Genomic DNA, 16286 nt, shown 5'->3' with positions numbered 1-16286 from the left:
TTAAAAATTGTAAAGTAACTTTTTCTCAGTCTATTGGATAAATTGCAGATACTCCCCTAAACCTATGAGGCCTAATATTTTGAAAGGAAGGTTTGGAAAATGCAAATTAAAAAAATTAAAATTTTATAAGAAGGGCCTAACTTTTGATTAATCTGTGAATCGGGACTATATCACTATTCATGGATTGAACATTTAGTATATGTAATAAATCTATCACTAAATGACTGACTCATTCTTGTACAGGCATGCATTTTATTGAATAACAGAGCACTTTACTAATTAATCTATGCTCAGTTGTCAATGTGCATTTTAATGAACAAAAAAAATGTTCATTCTTGTGTCTATATATATATATATACATATATAATTCTTGAATAAGTACAAATTTCCCAAAATTTACCAAAATTTGAATTTTCCTAGGGATAATTTCAGAAACCCCCCTGAGGTTTCATGAAATATCACCTAGCTCCCTTGAGGTTTTCAAAATCTCACTTAGCACCCCTCGAATTGACATTTTGGTAACATTGTCACCCTTCTAACCAAAAGTAATATTAAAAAATTCATGTTTGAGGAGAGAGATTATTTTAGTGCCTTTAATACCCTTAGCCTATAGAAAAATGAACATTTTACAAACTAAGGAAAAAAAGTACTAAATTGGAACCATCTTAAAAGTGAGGAGATGAAAATTAATAAGATTTTATGTTACAGTCAATAGTCATTTCTATAGTAGAGAGAGACAGTAAAAGCAAATATTTTTTTAAACCATTTCTATAAATAAAATCCTCCATAGCATTGAAGGCAATTAGCATGTAAAAAGCATACATTTGAGCCAAAAAAACTCAGCAATAGATGAAATTCAACTTCAATATCATACAGAGAATATACTCAAAACAGATAGACTTTTTTATGGGTATGAAATATGAAAATTTTATTATAAAAAACTCAGAATTTGAAAAACTGCAGTTCGGAGTTTTAGTTACTTTATTTCTCTTGTGCTCTACATGAATAGGAACAAATAACTCAATAAATAAATAAAGTTGTGAAACACAAAAAAGGGGAAAAAAAGAACCTGCAGCTATTTTTCTCCTAATGCGCTGAATATTTCATTGATTAAATCCTATATTTCATTGACATTTAGAGAAAGAAAAATAAGTTTAGAAAATTTAAATATGAGGGTATTATTGACAATTCATCACCTTTGATATTAGCATATGGCCCTACTATCACTTTAAGGGTGCTAAGTGAGATTTTGAAAAGTTCAGGGGAGCTATGTGATATTTCATGAAACCTCAGGGGAGGTTTCTGAAATTATCCCATTTTCCTATCCCTTTTTCCGAACCTTCCTTTTTTTTCTTTCCCTCAGGTGTAATATTTTCTATCCAGTAGTAATTAGCAACCCCTACTGTCACACGTGGCAAAATTTGGTTGGGCTTCTAAAGATGATGGGCTGTCTATCTCTGCCTCTCCATCCTGTGCTTGCTTACAACCAAGAAAACCCCGTCAAAGGGATACAGCTGCTTACAACTTCATTCCACCCCTGCAACCAACAGATGGCCTCCATCACTGCTTATACTACAGCCTCTTCAGTGGTGTGTGCCGCTCTCATGCCTAAGGCATCCATTGTTCGTCCTGATTCTGCACTTGGTAAGGTTCTTTGCTTCCTCAGTCCTCGTTAATTTAATAAAAAAAAAAGAAATTTTTTGATTGATTAATGTGAATTCTTGATTTTATTTGACGTTATTGCAGCAGTTGTTGATGGTTATTCTTGTATTTTTGTTTTCAATAATGTTTCAAGAACGACAAATGAAAAATGGGTTCTTGGCTCGACACGTGTGAGACGTCTTGCCTATTTTAAGTTGTGGGTTTCATCTAAATGAATTTTCTTTTTACGAGTCTAAAATGTGAACCAGTCCTGGATTTTACACTATAGTGTCAATGATATAATCGACAATTTGAAAAAACAGAATAGAAAAGTAAAATAAAGAGAAAAAGAGGATGAGTTACAAGTTGGTTTCTTTACTGATTTGTTGTGGTAGTTTTGTTCTTTAGAAATAAGTTACTTACTTTGGTAACTTATAATTAATTAAGTGCGTGTACGCCTTCTTACATTCTGTGGGATATTTTAATTTAGGGAGATTTTACGGTGCCTTTTGGTATCAGATGGTCATGTTAGATTCACCATTGGATGGTTTTCACCCTTAGATTGTGACAATTTCGATCATTCAAAAGATAAACTACTATCGTCATTGAGGGAATGCTACCTCAAAAGGGACCTTAAAAGTTTCCTCTAATTTATTGTCCACTTAGAAGTAGGCACTAGCAGTGCATTCGCCTTCCATATTAAGTCCTATTCACTTTTCAAATACACTACCGATTCTAAGCTTGAAGATGTAGATTTCTACGCTTGTATAGATGATATTACCCACTATGGGTTGTCTAACTTTCTGCAAAGAGTTTTACTACCGCTACTGTATTTTTGGGTTATAACCTGGGATGCTTCACATACCATTTTTCCGATATAGAGGGGTTTTGTTGTCTGTACTACTACTGTTACCTTGGCAAGCTTCAATCTATTTATTTCTTTATTCTGGTTGTTGACTTGAGCTTTTAATCCTTCTTGCTTAACTGGTTGGCTTGCTTTTGCTGCCACCACGGAAAAGAATTTACTAGTCTCATTGTGGTTTTTCCTTTCCGGTAACCACGCTGCAGCATCACAAATTATGCAAATCTTGGGGAACATAGTCTAGAAGAAAGTAGAAAATGTTTCTCTAGTGACGTCTGAAATGACATTGAATTTTTTGCTAACATCTAATAGACTCTTGCAAAAATTGCTCGTTCTTTCTAATGAGACGTTGAATGCAGTCGTGAAACCACAGTGGAGGGCACTTTATATTTAGTATCTTCTACCGTAACTTTGGTTGTTACACAGTGTATTGCTCGATGCTTGAAAACTATAGTAGTAATCATTACCTTCTGTTTTGATTGTTGCCAAAGTTTAGCAATTCCACATTATCTGGCACCACCTACTTTACATTGCTGGTTTTCCACTCATAACTTTGTGGTCGTATTTCTTATTTTGGTGATAGATTATACGTTATTATTGCAGCAAAGGTTATATTTGAGGTTTTTTTTTTAAAATAAAAGTGTTGAATTTAGATCAATTCAGATGCTGAGTAAGATACATTCAGGTTTAGCTTAAAAGGTGGGTCCAAATAGTTTAGGATTGAGTTCCACAGAAGTGGCTTGGCAACAGCGCGAGTAACTCATTGCAGTGACTGTGTGTGCCCTTGATTTTTACTTATTTGTTGCACATTGCATCTCTAATTGAATTAGTTCATTTTAAATTGTTTAATGACGAAATTCCCCTTTATCCATGTTTGCTGAGTTCATCCAGTTTACAAATTTTTATTTTTTGTAGTTTAGTTCTTGCTGGTATGGTTGTAGTTTTGCCCTTGATTGTAAGGTGGAGAAATGAGGTTAATGTTTGTATGAACTCGCAACTTTTTCGGAGGATTTACTTGTTACAAATGGGACATTATATGTTTTATGGTAGTTAAAATGTTCAAGAATATATTTGGGCATGAAATATTTTCTACTACAATAGATAAGTTCGTCTTTTGGATTCTCAATGTACCTTTCACTTGTATCCTAGAACGGAAGTATGAAACAGCACTTGAGACATTGATTGTAGTTGCACATTTTGATCAATAAAGTCATTTTCTTTTGATTATTGTTGTTAAAAGTTATGATTCTGATGCAAGAAGTATGAGACATGCTGACATGCAGAAACTCTAGACATCATTGTCTATCTCTCAAACTATGTTTAGTTAGGTTTTATTGCACTGCAGGCATACCTTGGAAACTATGAACCTGTATTTCAAACTTAATGTTCTTATCTATCCCATGTTGCAGGCAGACTTCAAGTTTCCTGCCAGAAGAAATAAAAGGCGGAACTTGCAAGGTATGGGAAGCAGAGTATGCTGTTTTCTAGGAGTTTCTCCTCCAAGCATAGAGCTCCAACCACCAAATGCACTTACGTCAGATAATCCTTTCTGTGGACAGAAGGTCATTGATACCGTCAGCAGCAAGAATGCAGAGATGCAAAATGCCACAGAAGCATTGACCAAAAGATTGGTAATAATAGATTTAGACCCTGCTACAGCAAAAGCGGCAATTGCAATTCTTGGGCCATTCCTCTCAGCATTTTCTTTTTTGTTCATCCTGAGAATAATCATGTCCTGGTACCCGAAGCTGCCTGTTGAAAAGTTTCCGTACTTCATAGCATATGCACCCACCGAGCCACTTCTCATTCCGACACGCCGGTTGATTCCACCCCTAGGTGGAGTTGATGTAACACCTGTAGTCTGGTTTGGGTTGATCAGCTTCCTTAATGAAATATTAGTAGGTCCACAAGGGCTTCTCGTCCTCTTATCTCAACAGATTAGCTGACAAGCATGCTGCTGGTACATGTCAAACTAAATAACTACTTCTAAATATACAGCATTGGGAGTGTATTTTAGATAATCAGAAATGAGGACAAAACAAATTTGATTCTGTGATGCTATCTTCTAGCTCCATTAGTTACCGACTAGCTTCTGTATCTCTAGAAGGGTTTGTGCTGCTTTTAGCAGATGGGAAGAAAAGAGAATCAAACGTTGAGGAGTTCACTTTTTGCCTCTGCCTGGATATGGTGGGTATATAGAGTAGCCAGTATTGTTGCCACTGTGGAGTTAATCTGAAAGCTGGATGTCTGAAGCATGATCACTGCTGTTATAGCTTAGGCTATGTATTAGGGTTCAATTGTTTCCCTCAATTTATTGTATAACCTTCCTATTCAGTTGTTCTTATTACCTTTCTTATGCATGGTATCTAGTTGGTTGACAAAATTTATACGTGGGCTTTGGTTAAAATTCCTGCATGGATGTTTGATTCCAAGGTCCAATGTCTGTATTTTTGACTTGGTACGCATTGCTCTTTGTGCTTTTTATTGAAGCACCTTCCCTCTTATGGCAAACGACCACGGTAACCCTCAAGTTTCATTGAAACAGAGTGCAAATATTTTAAAATAAAACACAAGAATAAAAAAAGGAGACAAAAAAGTTACCGAGAAAATTACTATTCTCTCTTTTTCAATCTCTCCCTTTCGGCAAAACTAAACTTGGCTATGCTTGGTCTTGTAGCCGTGTGAATCAAATTTTATCACATCATCTCACCAATTCAAAAGTTGGTGACTTGTACTAATGAAAATTTGACTCCACGAGAAATTGAACAAAAGGCTGCTGAATTGGCCTATTTCTTGTGTGTACCAATTGAAATATTTTTGAGAAATGCGTGGAAAAATAGATGCTTTTTCAACAAGAGGGGAAAATGCAAGAATCTTTTTTCCTATAACATAACTTAAGTGTGAAGTTTCATCAGAAGATTCATTCAGAAGGTTTATTCAAGCTAAAACGGGCAGAACAACCATAAACGGAAACTTGGTGAGATGGTGTGGTAAAATTTGGATCACATGATCTGCATAGATCGGACTATATATAGATCGGATCTATCGAAATGTTTGCCAACAAAATATAGGTAAGATAGCTGAAAGAAACTCGAAGGGAAGACAAACATTTGCGGTAAATTTGGTCTATGTAAATCATGTGATCCAAATTTTATCACACCATTTCACCAATTCAAGAGTTGATAATCAGGCAAATGTGATGCAGGATGAGTCTAAAATAAGATTTTGTCACGTCATTTCACTAATTTAAGAATTGATGATAAGGCAATGTGATGGAGGATGGCGAGGGATGATAATGCAACGGGATCCAGCCATCTAACTCCCGGTAGCAACATTTTCGAGTTTATTTCTGGGGATAATTTTAGAAACCTCTCACGAGTTTTCCAACTATTTCACCGATCTTTTTTTAAAATTTAAAAATTATACTAACCTTCCTTAATATTTATTAATTTGTAACATCTAGATCCAATTAACAATTAAAAAGTGATATCAGAAGAGAGAAAATAATTAATATAATTCCATTATTACCCATCATCTACTACATTATTTAATTAATTTAATATCAACCAACACATTAAAGAAAAACCCTAAAATTTAAAGGTCTTTGGACGAATTTGAGGAAAAGTTAACTTTTGATTGTGCCCAACTCATGTATGATAAAAAGGTCTTTGGACGAATTTCCGGTCTTTGGCAATTTTGTTCGAGATTAACAAAAGAAAACCTTTAGAGTTGAGACTTTTGGCTTTTGTTGTTTTTCTTTGCTTTTCTTCTTTTGCTGTTTCGGGAGTTTTAGTGTGTCTATGAGGATGATATACACGAGATAATTCCTTAAAAAAAAAAAATCGACAAATGTTGACTTAACAATGTGGTGTTTGGCAACTATGCTTGCCGTACTTAATGTATTTTGACAAATGTTTAGGAACACATTCCTGCTAAATCAACAATTAACGGATTTTTTTTGAGCAATAATCTAAGGAATTTGTCCATATATGTGTAATTTTGTGATTTAGAATGAAATAAACTGATTGAACTTGTGTTGATTTGGTCATCACCAGCAACATCCATCAGTATATCGTGCGTTGATGAAGAGGAAATATAAATTAATCCTCAAGTTGCAGTTGATTGTTTACTTTTTGAGGTTTTTCAAATTCACTTTTATAGTAGAGGTTATTATGGTCATTTTGTTGGTTCTGTTTGTTTGATCATCAGCAAGGGCGTGACTAGGATGTACGTGGGTCGAGCTATTCAATGACTTGGCTTGAACTCGATTTAATCGAGTTCGAATCGAATTCGAGCCGAGTCTCGAGCTACTCGATTATACTTTGAAATCGAGTTTGAATCAGAATTTTACGATTTGTACTCGTCGGGCCGGATATATTTAATTAATATATATATTATAATTATAAAATAATCGTTATGGGTTTACAACGCACTCTTCTTAATAATAAAATTTTATAATGGCAGAAAAGAATAACATAATTGTAAAAGGCCTAAAAAGAAAAAATGTTGGGAAAAAGCGAAGAAACGATGGAAAATGTGCCAAAAAATTGTGAAATGCTTCAGACTTTAGTTTCTCTTTCTCCCTTCTTCTCTGTTCGAACTTCGAACCACTGAGTGACTTCTCAACCCTCTCTCCGATACTCTCAATCTCTCACTCGTCGCCGACGCCGTTGCTCGCCGCATCTGTCAGCCTCCATCGCCATCGCTACAGAGTTGGTTGACATCGGAGCTAATTTGAAGAGCGAAGAAGAGAGAGAGAGAGCTCGCAGCATCTGGTTACTGGTATGTCTGCCTCTGCTCTAATGTGCAATACCGTCTCATTCATTGATCCCGCACCCATTTAAATCCAACGGTCCACAACCTCTCAATTTCCCCCACAGATTTCTAATCCTATGGCTGCTTTGCCGATCTCCATGATATGAACACCGCCACACCACTCAAGTATTTATTAGCGTTATTTAACATTTCTGTTGTGTTGTTAGTAGTTACCAAAACAAAAGGTAGCAGTAGTTGTTAGTATCATAATTTATTCCGCTGTTTGTTGAATTCTTCTGCTGGGTTGAGGACATAATGACAGCATATTTTTTCACCTTGAATTATACGGTTGGAGGAGATTTAAAATATCCAGTCATTTTCCTTCAAAAGTAATTTTGACAGGACCCTATTTTGTCTGTTAAAGCTAATGGTGGAGAAGAAATTTGAGTCTGGGGACTTTGGATAGGTGTGCTTTTTTGTGGTAGTGGCTTTGTTCCTCCCCCCTTCCGATTGATAGTTGCCCCTCTACATAAGGGCCCGAATGGATCAAGTTCTCAATGTGATAAAATGGTTGGCTTAATTCACGAAGTAATGATTAAACATTATTATTAGCATGGGACAGAACAAAGGTGGTGGAAATGGAATTGGTGTTATGCCTTGGAGACAGGAACCGGGTGACTGCAATACGGTCAAACCTTGGGCTTTGATTTGTAATTTGGCCGAATCTTAAGGGAGCTAAGTGATTGATTTTTTTTTTTTGGGGTTTCTTGTTTTCTGTCTCTCTCTCTCTCTTTCTTTGGATTTATTCTCTAACTAGTTCTTAGAAGCTCCTCCACGCCAGAAGTCCATTCTAAAAACCCCTAATTTCAGAATTCAACTAGAATTTGACGAAGAATAAAAAATTGCTGGCAAGGATAGTAGTAGTAAACACTTCTGAGCTGTTCCCAAACTTTATCTGCCTGAATTTTACAGGTAATTTTTTCCTTTATTTTTTTGCCTTTTATTTTAGTGGTTTTAGGATCAGATCAGATAATTGTATTCATACATGCTCTCTGGTTAACATCGTTTGCGTGCCTAGACACCAAAATTTAATTGATTCTTGAGTTAACTTTATCCATGAATCAATGTTCTTTTTCCTTTTTTTTTAATCTTCCTTTGGTCCTTTTATTGTTGGGGAATTTAGGCAAATTGGCAGGGGGTAGATATACACTTTGGGTTTACATTTTTTTTGTTCAGATTATACATCCTATGTTTTCCTTGGTTTCAATTTATCTTAAAGTGCCCAAGTGAGGAAATGTTTGTATCCTGATGGCTTATGGTTATTTGGCATGATTAAATCTGTAAATTGACTGATATCATTTTTCTAAAACGCAAATTGAAAGGGAAAATGTAGAATTCTTGTAGTTTTTTTTTTTCAAATTTTTATGGCGCCTTTTTTTTTTTAAAAGGTGTTTTTTCTTTTAATAACAGGAAGAGTGAATTTAGCAAGGCAAGCATTACATAATTCCCATCTGAAATTTAAAGTTCTTGATGTTCTTACGTAGGAAAGATGATACCTAAGCCACTTATCTTGTTCTTTTTTCTTACTTTATGTGATTATTTTGTTGTGGTCAGTTACCTCCATGATATCACCAATGTCGATGATGACTCCGTGAATGGGTTTAGTCATTAGTGGGTGCCCATTATTGTTTTTCTTGATTTGCTGACCTTGAACTTCACTGACTTGAAATATTAAGGTCAGTCTTGTTGTATTGGAGTGTGAAGGTCTTTTGTTTTCCAATCTGTGCTTATTGGAAGGAGGATAGATTCTCTTACTAATGGAAAATGCAAACGAGGATGTATGAGTAAATATGATTTCTTGAACTAGTAATAAACTCTGAAAGATGATACTGCACTTTGAATTGAAGAAAGAGTGAGCATCCCTTTGCATATAGAAAAAAGACTCCAATTTGAGTAATGTCATATTACCAGCAAGAGTTTCAGTAAATGGAATCTGTCCATGAAAGTTGTGTACTTAAGTTTTTCCTTTTAGCTTTAAGTGTAAGCAAATTTGTTACAAGATTTTCCTTATTTTGAGTAAGATATGCTAGCTGATGGTAGATCTGCTTATGAGTTCTACTGTTGAGTTTTTATCAGCTCTTCTGATAAATAAACAGCATTAGTTGTATCTTTTTGATAAAGTATGGTTTTCCTGCATAACACTTCTGACTCATTGCGTTTCTTTTCTTTTTGCATTTTCATGCAGTAACATGCAATAAGATGTAGCTGCATGCTCTTTAGTAAATATGTCTAATGTTTAGTCTTATTTTGAAAAGTGGATATCCAATAGTTTTAAGTTCCATGCAGGTATTGATCTGACAACGTAATCGTTGTTATTTCTTCTATTTCCGTTCCCTTTTCATTTTTTCTCCTTTTTTCTGAAAGAAATCCTGGTTTTCAGTTTGGGAGGGTCCTAGTGCAGAACATAGAAAAGTGCTGTTATTTAATGGATTTCTTTTTGGGAATGGGGATGGAAAGTAGGGGTAGGGATAGGAGTACAAGGTTGTCAAGTTAGTTGTAGTAGCTGCAACAGCATAACAATTTCAAAATAACAGGAAAAGAAGCTGAGCCAAGAGTCATTAATTGACTGTGTATGATTTTTACTCTGTGCTTCTTCCTGTTTTAAATACTCCTTGTAGTTTCTAGTCTTTAAATTCTTCAGAAAGGTCGTTGCGAATGACATAAGTGTTTATGTTTTCAGCTGGTGGCGGCGAATATGGATGGTAATATACAAGCTATAAAGAAATGGATTGTGCTCTATCCTATCTACATCAACTCAAAGAAGACAATAGCTGAAGGCAGGCGGATTAGCGTCAGCAAAGCATGTGAAAACCCTACTTGTGTTGAAATCCATGATTGCTGTATTCACCTGAAACTTCCGTGTGCTATTGAGGTATGTTATTGAGCACTTTCATTTAAGTTTCCATCTCTTTGTTGCAGTTTGCAAAATTGTGTTTTACATCAACAAAGAGCTTGATGGATTGCTAATTTGATAATATGATTTGTCTTATATACTTTTATGAATGTAGTTTGATATTTGGGCATGTACACAACTCTCGTAGGTTGACAAGGCATATCCACGTGATTTTATGCAAAGGGGACGAGTAAGGGTTATGTTAAAAAGGGAAGATGGAAGTCTTTTCAATCCAGCCATTTCTTCCAGTAAGGACTGATTTTAAATTCTTAGCTTTGTAAAGATTTGATTTATTTATTTATTTGTTTATTGATTGAGCCGCGAGTTAACTCGGCATGTGGCTAAACTAGTTACTTCAGATGTTGAATGCTTCTAATTTTGTTGATGCAATATTGCATGGAAGATATTCATAAACAAGCTGTTGGCAGTTGTGTCTGAGATCGAAAATGAATAATCCATCATAATTATGCTCCTCCTAGTTATTTTGACAGAGGTTCCCCCCCCCTTCCCTTCTCCTCCTCCTCCCCACTCTTCCAAACTGCATGAGAACCAAGTATAAGAGGTTGGGGAGGAGGAAGGAAGGAAGAAGCAAAGTTTTTCAGAATAACAAAAAATTCACTAACCACACATATGTCTAGATAGTTAAGAAGTATGTGATTTAGTATTTCAGAATCATTAATTTGGAAAAGATGTGTAAACTTGGAACTACAAGATGACAGCACCATTTATTTTGGAGATGTATTAAAGTGTTTTTGTGCATGCTAAACAGAATACTGGAGATGGCTATCTGCAGTTTCGAGTACGAGTAGAATTAACAAGGCTGGATATTGGCTTTGATTAATTAAAATTTTTGGTTGCATTTTAAATAGCACTAATAACAGTTGTAAATGATACAATGCAGTTTTAGTGTTAAATGGACGGAATAGCTGCAATGAATATGCTGGGATAGAGGACGTAATTCTGGACTATTGAAGTTGATTGTGTTGGTTGAAATACTGTGCTGTTTTCTTGGTTTACCTTTGAGAATTTCTGGCATAAAACAGTGTCTATATTGCTGTCTGATGTATATGTGAGTCCCTCACAAACTACTTTTGTTCAATGGAATCAGTTATAACTAATCTTTTATATATATATATATATATATATATATATATATGATGTTTCCTTCTTGTTTGGTCGGTATACGTGACAATCTGAAACAATAGTTCAAGACCTTGAATTTTGCATATGCATTGATTTTCTCATTATACTATTCTATATTTTGCATGAATTTATGTGGATGTCAATTCATTGATAAGCCAAAATTGGCGTTTAATCAAAGGTATGATGCATGTGGTGAACCATTGTGCTTTGTATTGATAGTGCTAGATTTAAGTTGCATAGGCTCCACATTTGCAATACAAAGTTTTCTCTAGCATTTTGAACTTTTATGGGACAATAGGAATCACATGGTTTGACATCACATGTTTGTTAACTTGTCAATATGTGGCAAATAGGTAAGTTGGAAAGATGTGGGTTGAAGAATGAGGCAATATATAATGAACTCGATAATTTATAGTTGAAAGATATTGGAAAGGAAGTGGAAAACAGACATGCTCCTTCTGCCATAGAGGAGCAAGACAGATCAGTGCGGGAGGTTTAGATGCGCATGAAATTTGAAAGACATTAGAGGGTTGAAGAAAAGGCCAAGTGTTTTTGGCCCATACATGCACCTGTATGTTTTATAGTATGGGAAATATGGAGGTGTTCAAATTTTGTGCAAAAGATTAATAATTAAATCACCAAATATGCTAAATATGCTTCACTAATAAGTTGGAGATTTCCAAGTTATCTACACTTACTATATGTATTAAAATTCTGGGATGCATTAAAATTCTGGAAGTTGTACAGTGAATTCTTACTATGAAATACTTTCTAATTGATCATATTGCTTTTAATGAATTCAATCTCTTAGAAGTCAATATTCTCATTAGAGGGAGAAAAGATATTGTCTTATGTTGCTTAATGCATGTTTTATGTGGTAATATTTCTTTTTTAATTTTATATATAGATATTTGCCAGACCATGGGAGGCAGTTTTTGGTACACGGATGTCACTAATAACTTGTTTTTTTGCAGTGCACAGCACCCACAAAACTATCTCAGATTGTCGTTCATATTATTGAACCTTTTTTTTTTGTCTCGTCCAGTCCACTGAGCTTCAACTAGGCCATTCTGTTAAGTTAGATGGAAAATAGAACACATGAGAAGCAAGTGCAATTGGCACATTTACACCATTTCCCTTTTAAATGATCCTCAAAATTGATTAATGACCTGAAACCTGTAGTCAGCTTCTCCTCTCCTAAGTCTGTTTCATCTTCTTCTTTGGCAGCTGGAAACTGGCTGCAGACTGTTGCCCTCCTCTCTCTCACAAACACACACGAATCACACAAAAATATTCATAGGAAAACTTTTCCAGAAAAATGGAACAGATAAGGAAGTGCAAAACCTAACCAAGTAGAGAAAATCTCAAGCGCACATTGATCTTTTTATTTTGTGGGGCATTTTTACACACACACATAAAGAAAGAGTGAATCTGTCCCATGAGATTTAAGTAATTGGGCCACAATTTTTTCTATTAAAACCAACATTCAATTCATATTAATTTACACAACATTCAGATTTGGTTAGCCCAATGTGACATTTTATCACACAAGAAAGGGTGAAGTGGGTGCAATTGGGCCACATTCAGACTTGGGTCTCTACTCTCTCCCCCTTATATCCCTTCATCGCAGTTGTTTTCTTTGCTGGAAATTTCATCATTTTTGGCTTGATGCTCTTTGTCAGTGCCTTCTTCGACAGAGCCTTTTTTGCTTGTCTCTGGCACATTAACAAGAATTATAGAACACAAGTGAAAAGGTGTATCATTGTCTTTTAAAAGATAAAGTCTCTCCTTTCTATGAACTTGTGCTTCAAGATAGTCTGGTCCTCACGCAATTTTTTCATTTTGTCTATCTTTGGAAGCCTTTGTAATGCCTATGACAGGAACCCTTTATAATGCCTGCTTAATACACTTCATTGTTGTTACTTTTGTTGCGTATTGATCTCGAACATGAGATTTTAGGTTTTTAGAACTTTCAGTATTCAAGTAATTTGAATATGTAGTGCTCTTTTTATGGGCTTGTCTGGAGAAATTTAACGAACTATGAAGGTCTATGCATGCCTTGTGCTGGTTTTGTCGTTTAGAATGCTCAGAATACAGTATCTGTTTTGGTTATCCTTTGTTTCTAATGTTGGTCCATCATGTAGGGAAACAACTGATGCTCCGTGTTGCAGAATTGGTCCCCAAACATTCGAATAGGACCAAAAAGCAAGAACCTGCGACATCTTCAGCAGCTGGCCCTTCGAAGCCTGCAAAGGGTGGAAAGAAGAAGAGATAACTTCATGAAACTCATGGTGGTTATTTCCACCATATTTGGTCTGAACATGATGTATTTTGGAACCTGTCACATCATTTTTATCTTTTCCTCATTTTAAGATGCGTTCAGGGTTGCAAAAAATTTTGGGATCTGAAGCCCTGCCTCTATTATATCCTACTACCTCTTGTTCCGGACCTTTCTTGCTTGAATGGCAATCTCATAGAGCTCATTCTTCGTTGGCAAATTCTTGTATTCTCGTTCTGCTGATTTAGAATTGTTTTGCTCTTCCATGGGTTGAATTATATCGGATTAGTTATTGATGTTCAAGTTTGTAGACATTTAAAACAGGAGTTGGGTCCTGAAACTAGCATCCCATGATAACCTTTGATATTTTTCTAGGAGGAAACGACAGCTGCTTGCTTGACTATATAATTCTCTGTGCATTAGTCGAAAAGATCCTCTGCATCAGCAAACTATTTCAACGAGCTTGTGTATGAGCTTTGTTTGTTTAGTTTAGTGAGGTTGAAATTAAAATTTTGCTTCTTTATTTTCTTAGCCATGCTTGAATGACTTTATATATCGAAAATTTTTTGTTTATATATTATAGTAATTTTGTTCCCACACTTCCAAAAAGGGGAAAAAAAAGCCCCCACAAGCTTTCAACAAAAGATTTGGTAACATTTCTATACTTAGCAGACAAGAAACCCACCCATTGATCGAAGAAAGTGACTCGATTTTGCCTTAGCTATTCTTCTCCATTTTTTCTCGCATCCGATCCTCAGCCCCCTTAAGGAGCTCCTTATTGAGCCTCACTTTAAAAATTTGAGACATCTGCAAACAAAATATTTTTTTTTAATAATAGGAGTAGTGATTTTTTAGAATTCCAAGTCAAGTAAATCACAGTTATTTGAGAGTGATTTTTTAGAATTCCAAAGCAATCACAGATATTCAAATTTAAAAAAGTTTGTAAAAAGTGATGGAAAACATTGAATGTTGAGAGGGTTAAGAATAATTTTGATTATGGATTTAGGGTTTATAGATTTTTGTTTGATGTGATTTCTTGTTATTGATGCACTGACAGGGTTTCGTAATATTCAAGAGCAGGGAATAGCCAAATAGGTTTCGAGATAAGGTTTGGTTAATGAAATCATGTGAGTTGTTATAGGCGTCAAATTTTTAGGGTGAGACTTGGTAAGCGAGCTCCTCAAGAAGATGAGGATCGGATGCGATTTTTCTCAATATAGTCCTAACAAATTCATGTGAAAAGCATCATTAGTTTTTTTCTACAATCTAAAACTCTAAATAATTGTTCTCTCTTTATTCACCTTTACAAAGGCATCTAGAGAAAAATTTATTAGGGATTTCAAAAGGAAAAGTAGAAAAACCACTTATTAGGGATTCTTAGATTTGAAAGTAGTGAAGAATCCTTTTGTTCGGAATTTGAGAGGGGAAATGGAGAAGCGTAAAGAAGAATTGATTACTCAAAGATATATAACATTGTTTTTTTTTTTTGTTCAATTAGCACTAGAAATATGCTTTGTATACTTTGTAGATACTTTACTTGATTAAAGCCCAAATTAAATTGTATAATCATCTTGTTTTATGTTGTAACTATGTGATTGTGTTGTTTTTACGTAGTAATACTAGGAGGGGAATGCCCGCGCATCGCGCGAGTGTTTGGTGCCTGTGGTTAAAGAAGATTTTACGGTAGTTCAAGCGAATATCAAAAAACTCACGCACATTAAGTAACAATATGAAATAACAAAATATCTAATGTATACTGGAAGATGGAGAAGGAAATTATGCATGCTATCTTGCTCAGTTCATATATTTTGAAACAAACACTTGTATATAAGCTTTTCATTAACAAGACTAAATGAACTTTAAACAGATACCCAAATGATTAATGGCAATAAACAAAATAATTATCCACTTAAAGATGCATCTACACAACATTCTTGTTGATGAAAGTAGCCAACTTTTTTAGCAACGACAAAGCCTAGCCTCAAAAGGTTTGGTTCCATCCGAGGATTCAGCAATGGATCATCAACCCCCGTAGATTTTGGGTGAACATAATGCCAAATGCCCTTAACATAGGCCCTTACCTGTAATTTCATTAACTCGATACTAATTAGATCTTTCCCCAAAAAATAAGGACAATTGAGGTGAGGTTTCATTCTTGAGGTGAGGTTTCATTGAATAAGTTGAAATTCAGAGTACAATGACAATACAAATAAGTATTTATCGGAAGACCAAAGGAACATAACGGAAGAATGTGAAGGGGCAGACATTTGAAGAATTGAAGTTGAAACTAATGCTCAATCATAAATTCCTTAATAAACCACATTGTCCTTGCTTTAATTGAGATGAAAATGACATTTGAAGTTCTTCAAGTTATAATAGCAAAGTAACAGTAACAATTGACACAAACCAAAATGAATGTCTCTGCAAGGACATTTAAGTAATTACACCAATAAAGAAGTTATTATGGGTTGTACCCATTGTAGAAAAGATGACCAAATAATCTCACATTCCTAAACTACCCAAACCTTTGAACAAATTATCACTGCATCTTTTAGAATACAAGGACATTTCAATAAACACAATAATACACATGTTATCTAAAGTAGTACCCAATGGCCAATACTATAACTACACTCAAAACAACTTCACAATCC

At 35.0% G+C, this 16286-nt stretch overlaps 2 protein-coding genes across 4 annotated transcripts; both read left to right on the top strand.

Annotated features, from left to right (window-relative positions):
- The first annotated feature begins 1427 nt into the window (after positions 1–1427).
- On the top strand, positions 1428–4890 carry LOC113698106 (uncharacterized). Of its 2 annotated transcripts, none has more exons than XM_072058285.1 (2): positions 1428–1644; positions 3917–4890. In XM_072058285.1, exons 1-2 carry the CDS (start codon positions 1440–1442, stop codon positions 4447–4449), a joined length of 738 nt encoding a protein of 245 aa, XP_071914386.1. In that variant the 5' UTR covers positions 1428–1439; the 3' UTR covers positions 4450–4890. The 2 variants fall into 2 exon arrangements, with proteins under 2 accessions (XP_071914386.1, XP_027073595.1); XM_027217794.2 differs by having other exon boundaries at positions 1428–1649; positions 3913–4890.
- Positions 4891–7033: 2143 nt separating this feature from the next.
- On the top strand, positions 7034–13852 carry LOC113697942 (signal recognition particle 19 kDa protein-like). 2 transcript variants are annotated; one of them, XM_027217569.2, is made up of 4 exons: positions 7034–7285; positions 9999–10190; positions 10360–10459; positions 13499–13852. In XM_027217569.2, the coding sequence occupies exons 2-4, from the start codon at positions 10014–10016 to the stop codon at positions 13627–13629; spliced, it is 408 nt and encodes a 135-aa protein (XP_027073370.1). In that variant the 5' UTR covers positions 7034–7285; positions 9999–10013; the 3' UTR covers positions 13630–13852. The 2 variants fall into 2 exon arrangements, with proteins under 2 accessions (XP_027073370.1, XP_027073371.1); XM_027217570.2 differs by lacking the exon at positions 7034–7285 and adding an exon at positions 8081–8230.
- Positions 13853–16286: the final 2434 nt, after the last annotated feature.

The sequence above is a fragment of the Coffea arabica genome, chromosome 7c (genome assembly GCF_036785885.1).
Source record: "Coffea arabica cultivar ET-39 chromosome 7c, Coffea Arabica ET-39 HiFi, whole genome shotgun sequence".
NCBI lineage: Eukaryota > Viridiplantae > Streptophyta > Magnoliopsida > Gentianales > Rubiaceae > Coffea > Coffea arabica.
This window is presented reverse-complemented; position numbering and strand designations above follow the sequence as displayed.

Excerpts from the sequence above, each read along its gene's own strand:
- LOC113698106 (XM_027217794.2), top strand. The coding sequence starts at position 1,440 with ATGATGGGCTGTCTATCTCTGCCTCTCCATCCTGTGCTTGCTTACAAC. Across the intron at positions 1,650-3,912 it reads CTGATTCTGCACTTGGTAAG|GCAGACTTCAAGTTTCCTGC; the intron begins GTTCTTTGCTTC and ends CCCATGTTGCAG.
- LOC113697942 (XM_027217569.2), top strand. The coding sequence starts at position 10,014 with ATGGATGGTAATATACAAGCTATAAAGAAATGGATTGTGCTCTATCCT. Across the intron at positions 10,191-10,359 it reads AACTTCCGTGTGCTATTGAG|GTTGACAAGGCATATCCACG; the intron begins GTATGTTATTGA and ends CAACTCTCGTAG. Across the intron at positions 10,460-13,498 it reads CAATCCAGCCATTTCTTCCA|GGAAACAACTGATGCTCCGT; the intron begins GTAAGGACTGAT and ends TCCATCATGTAG.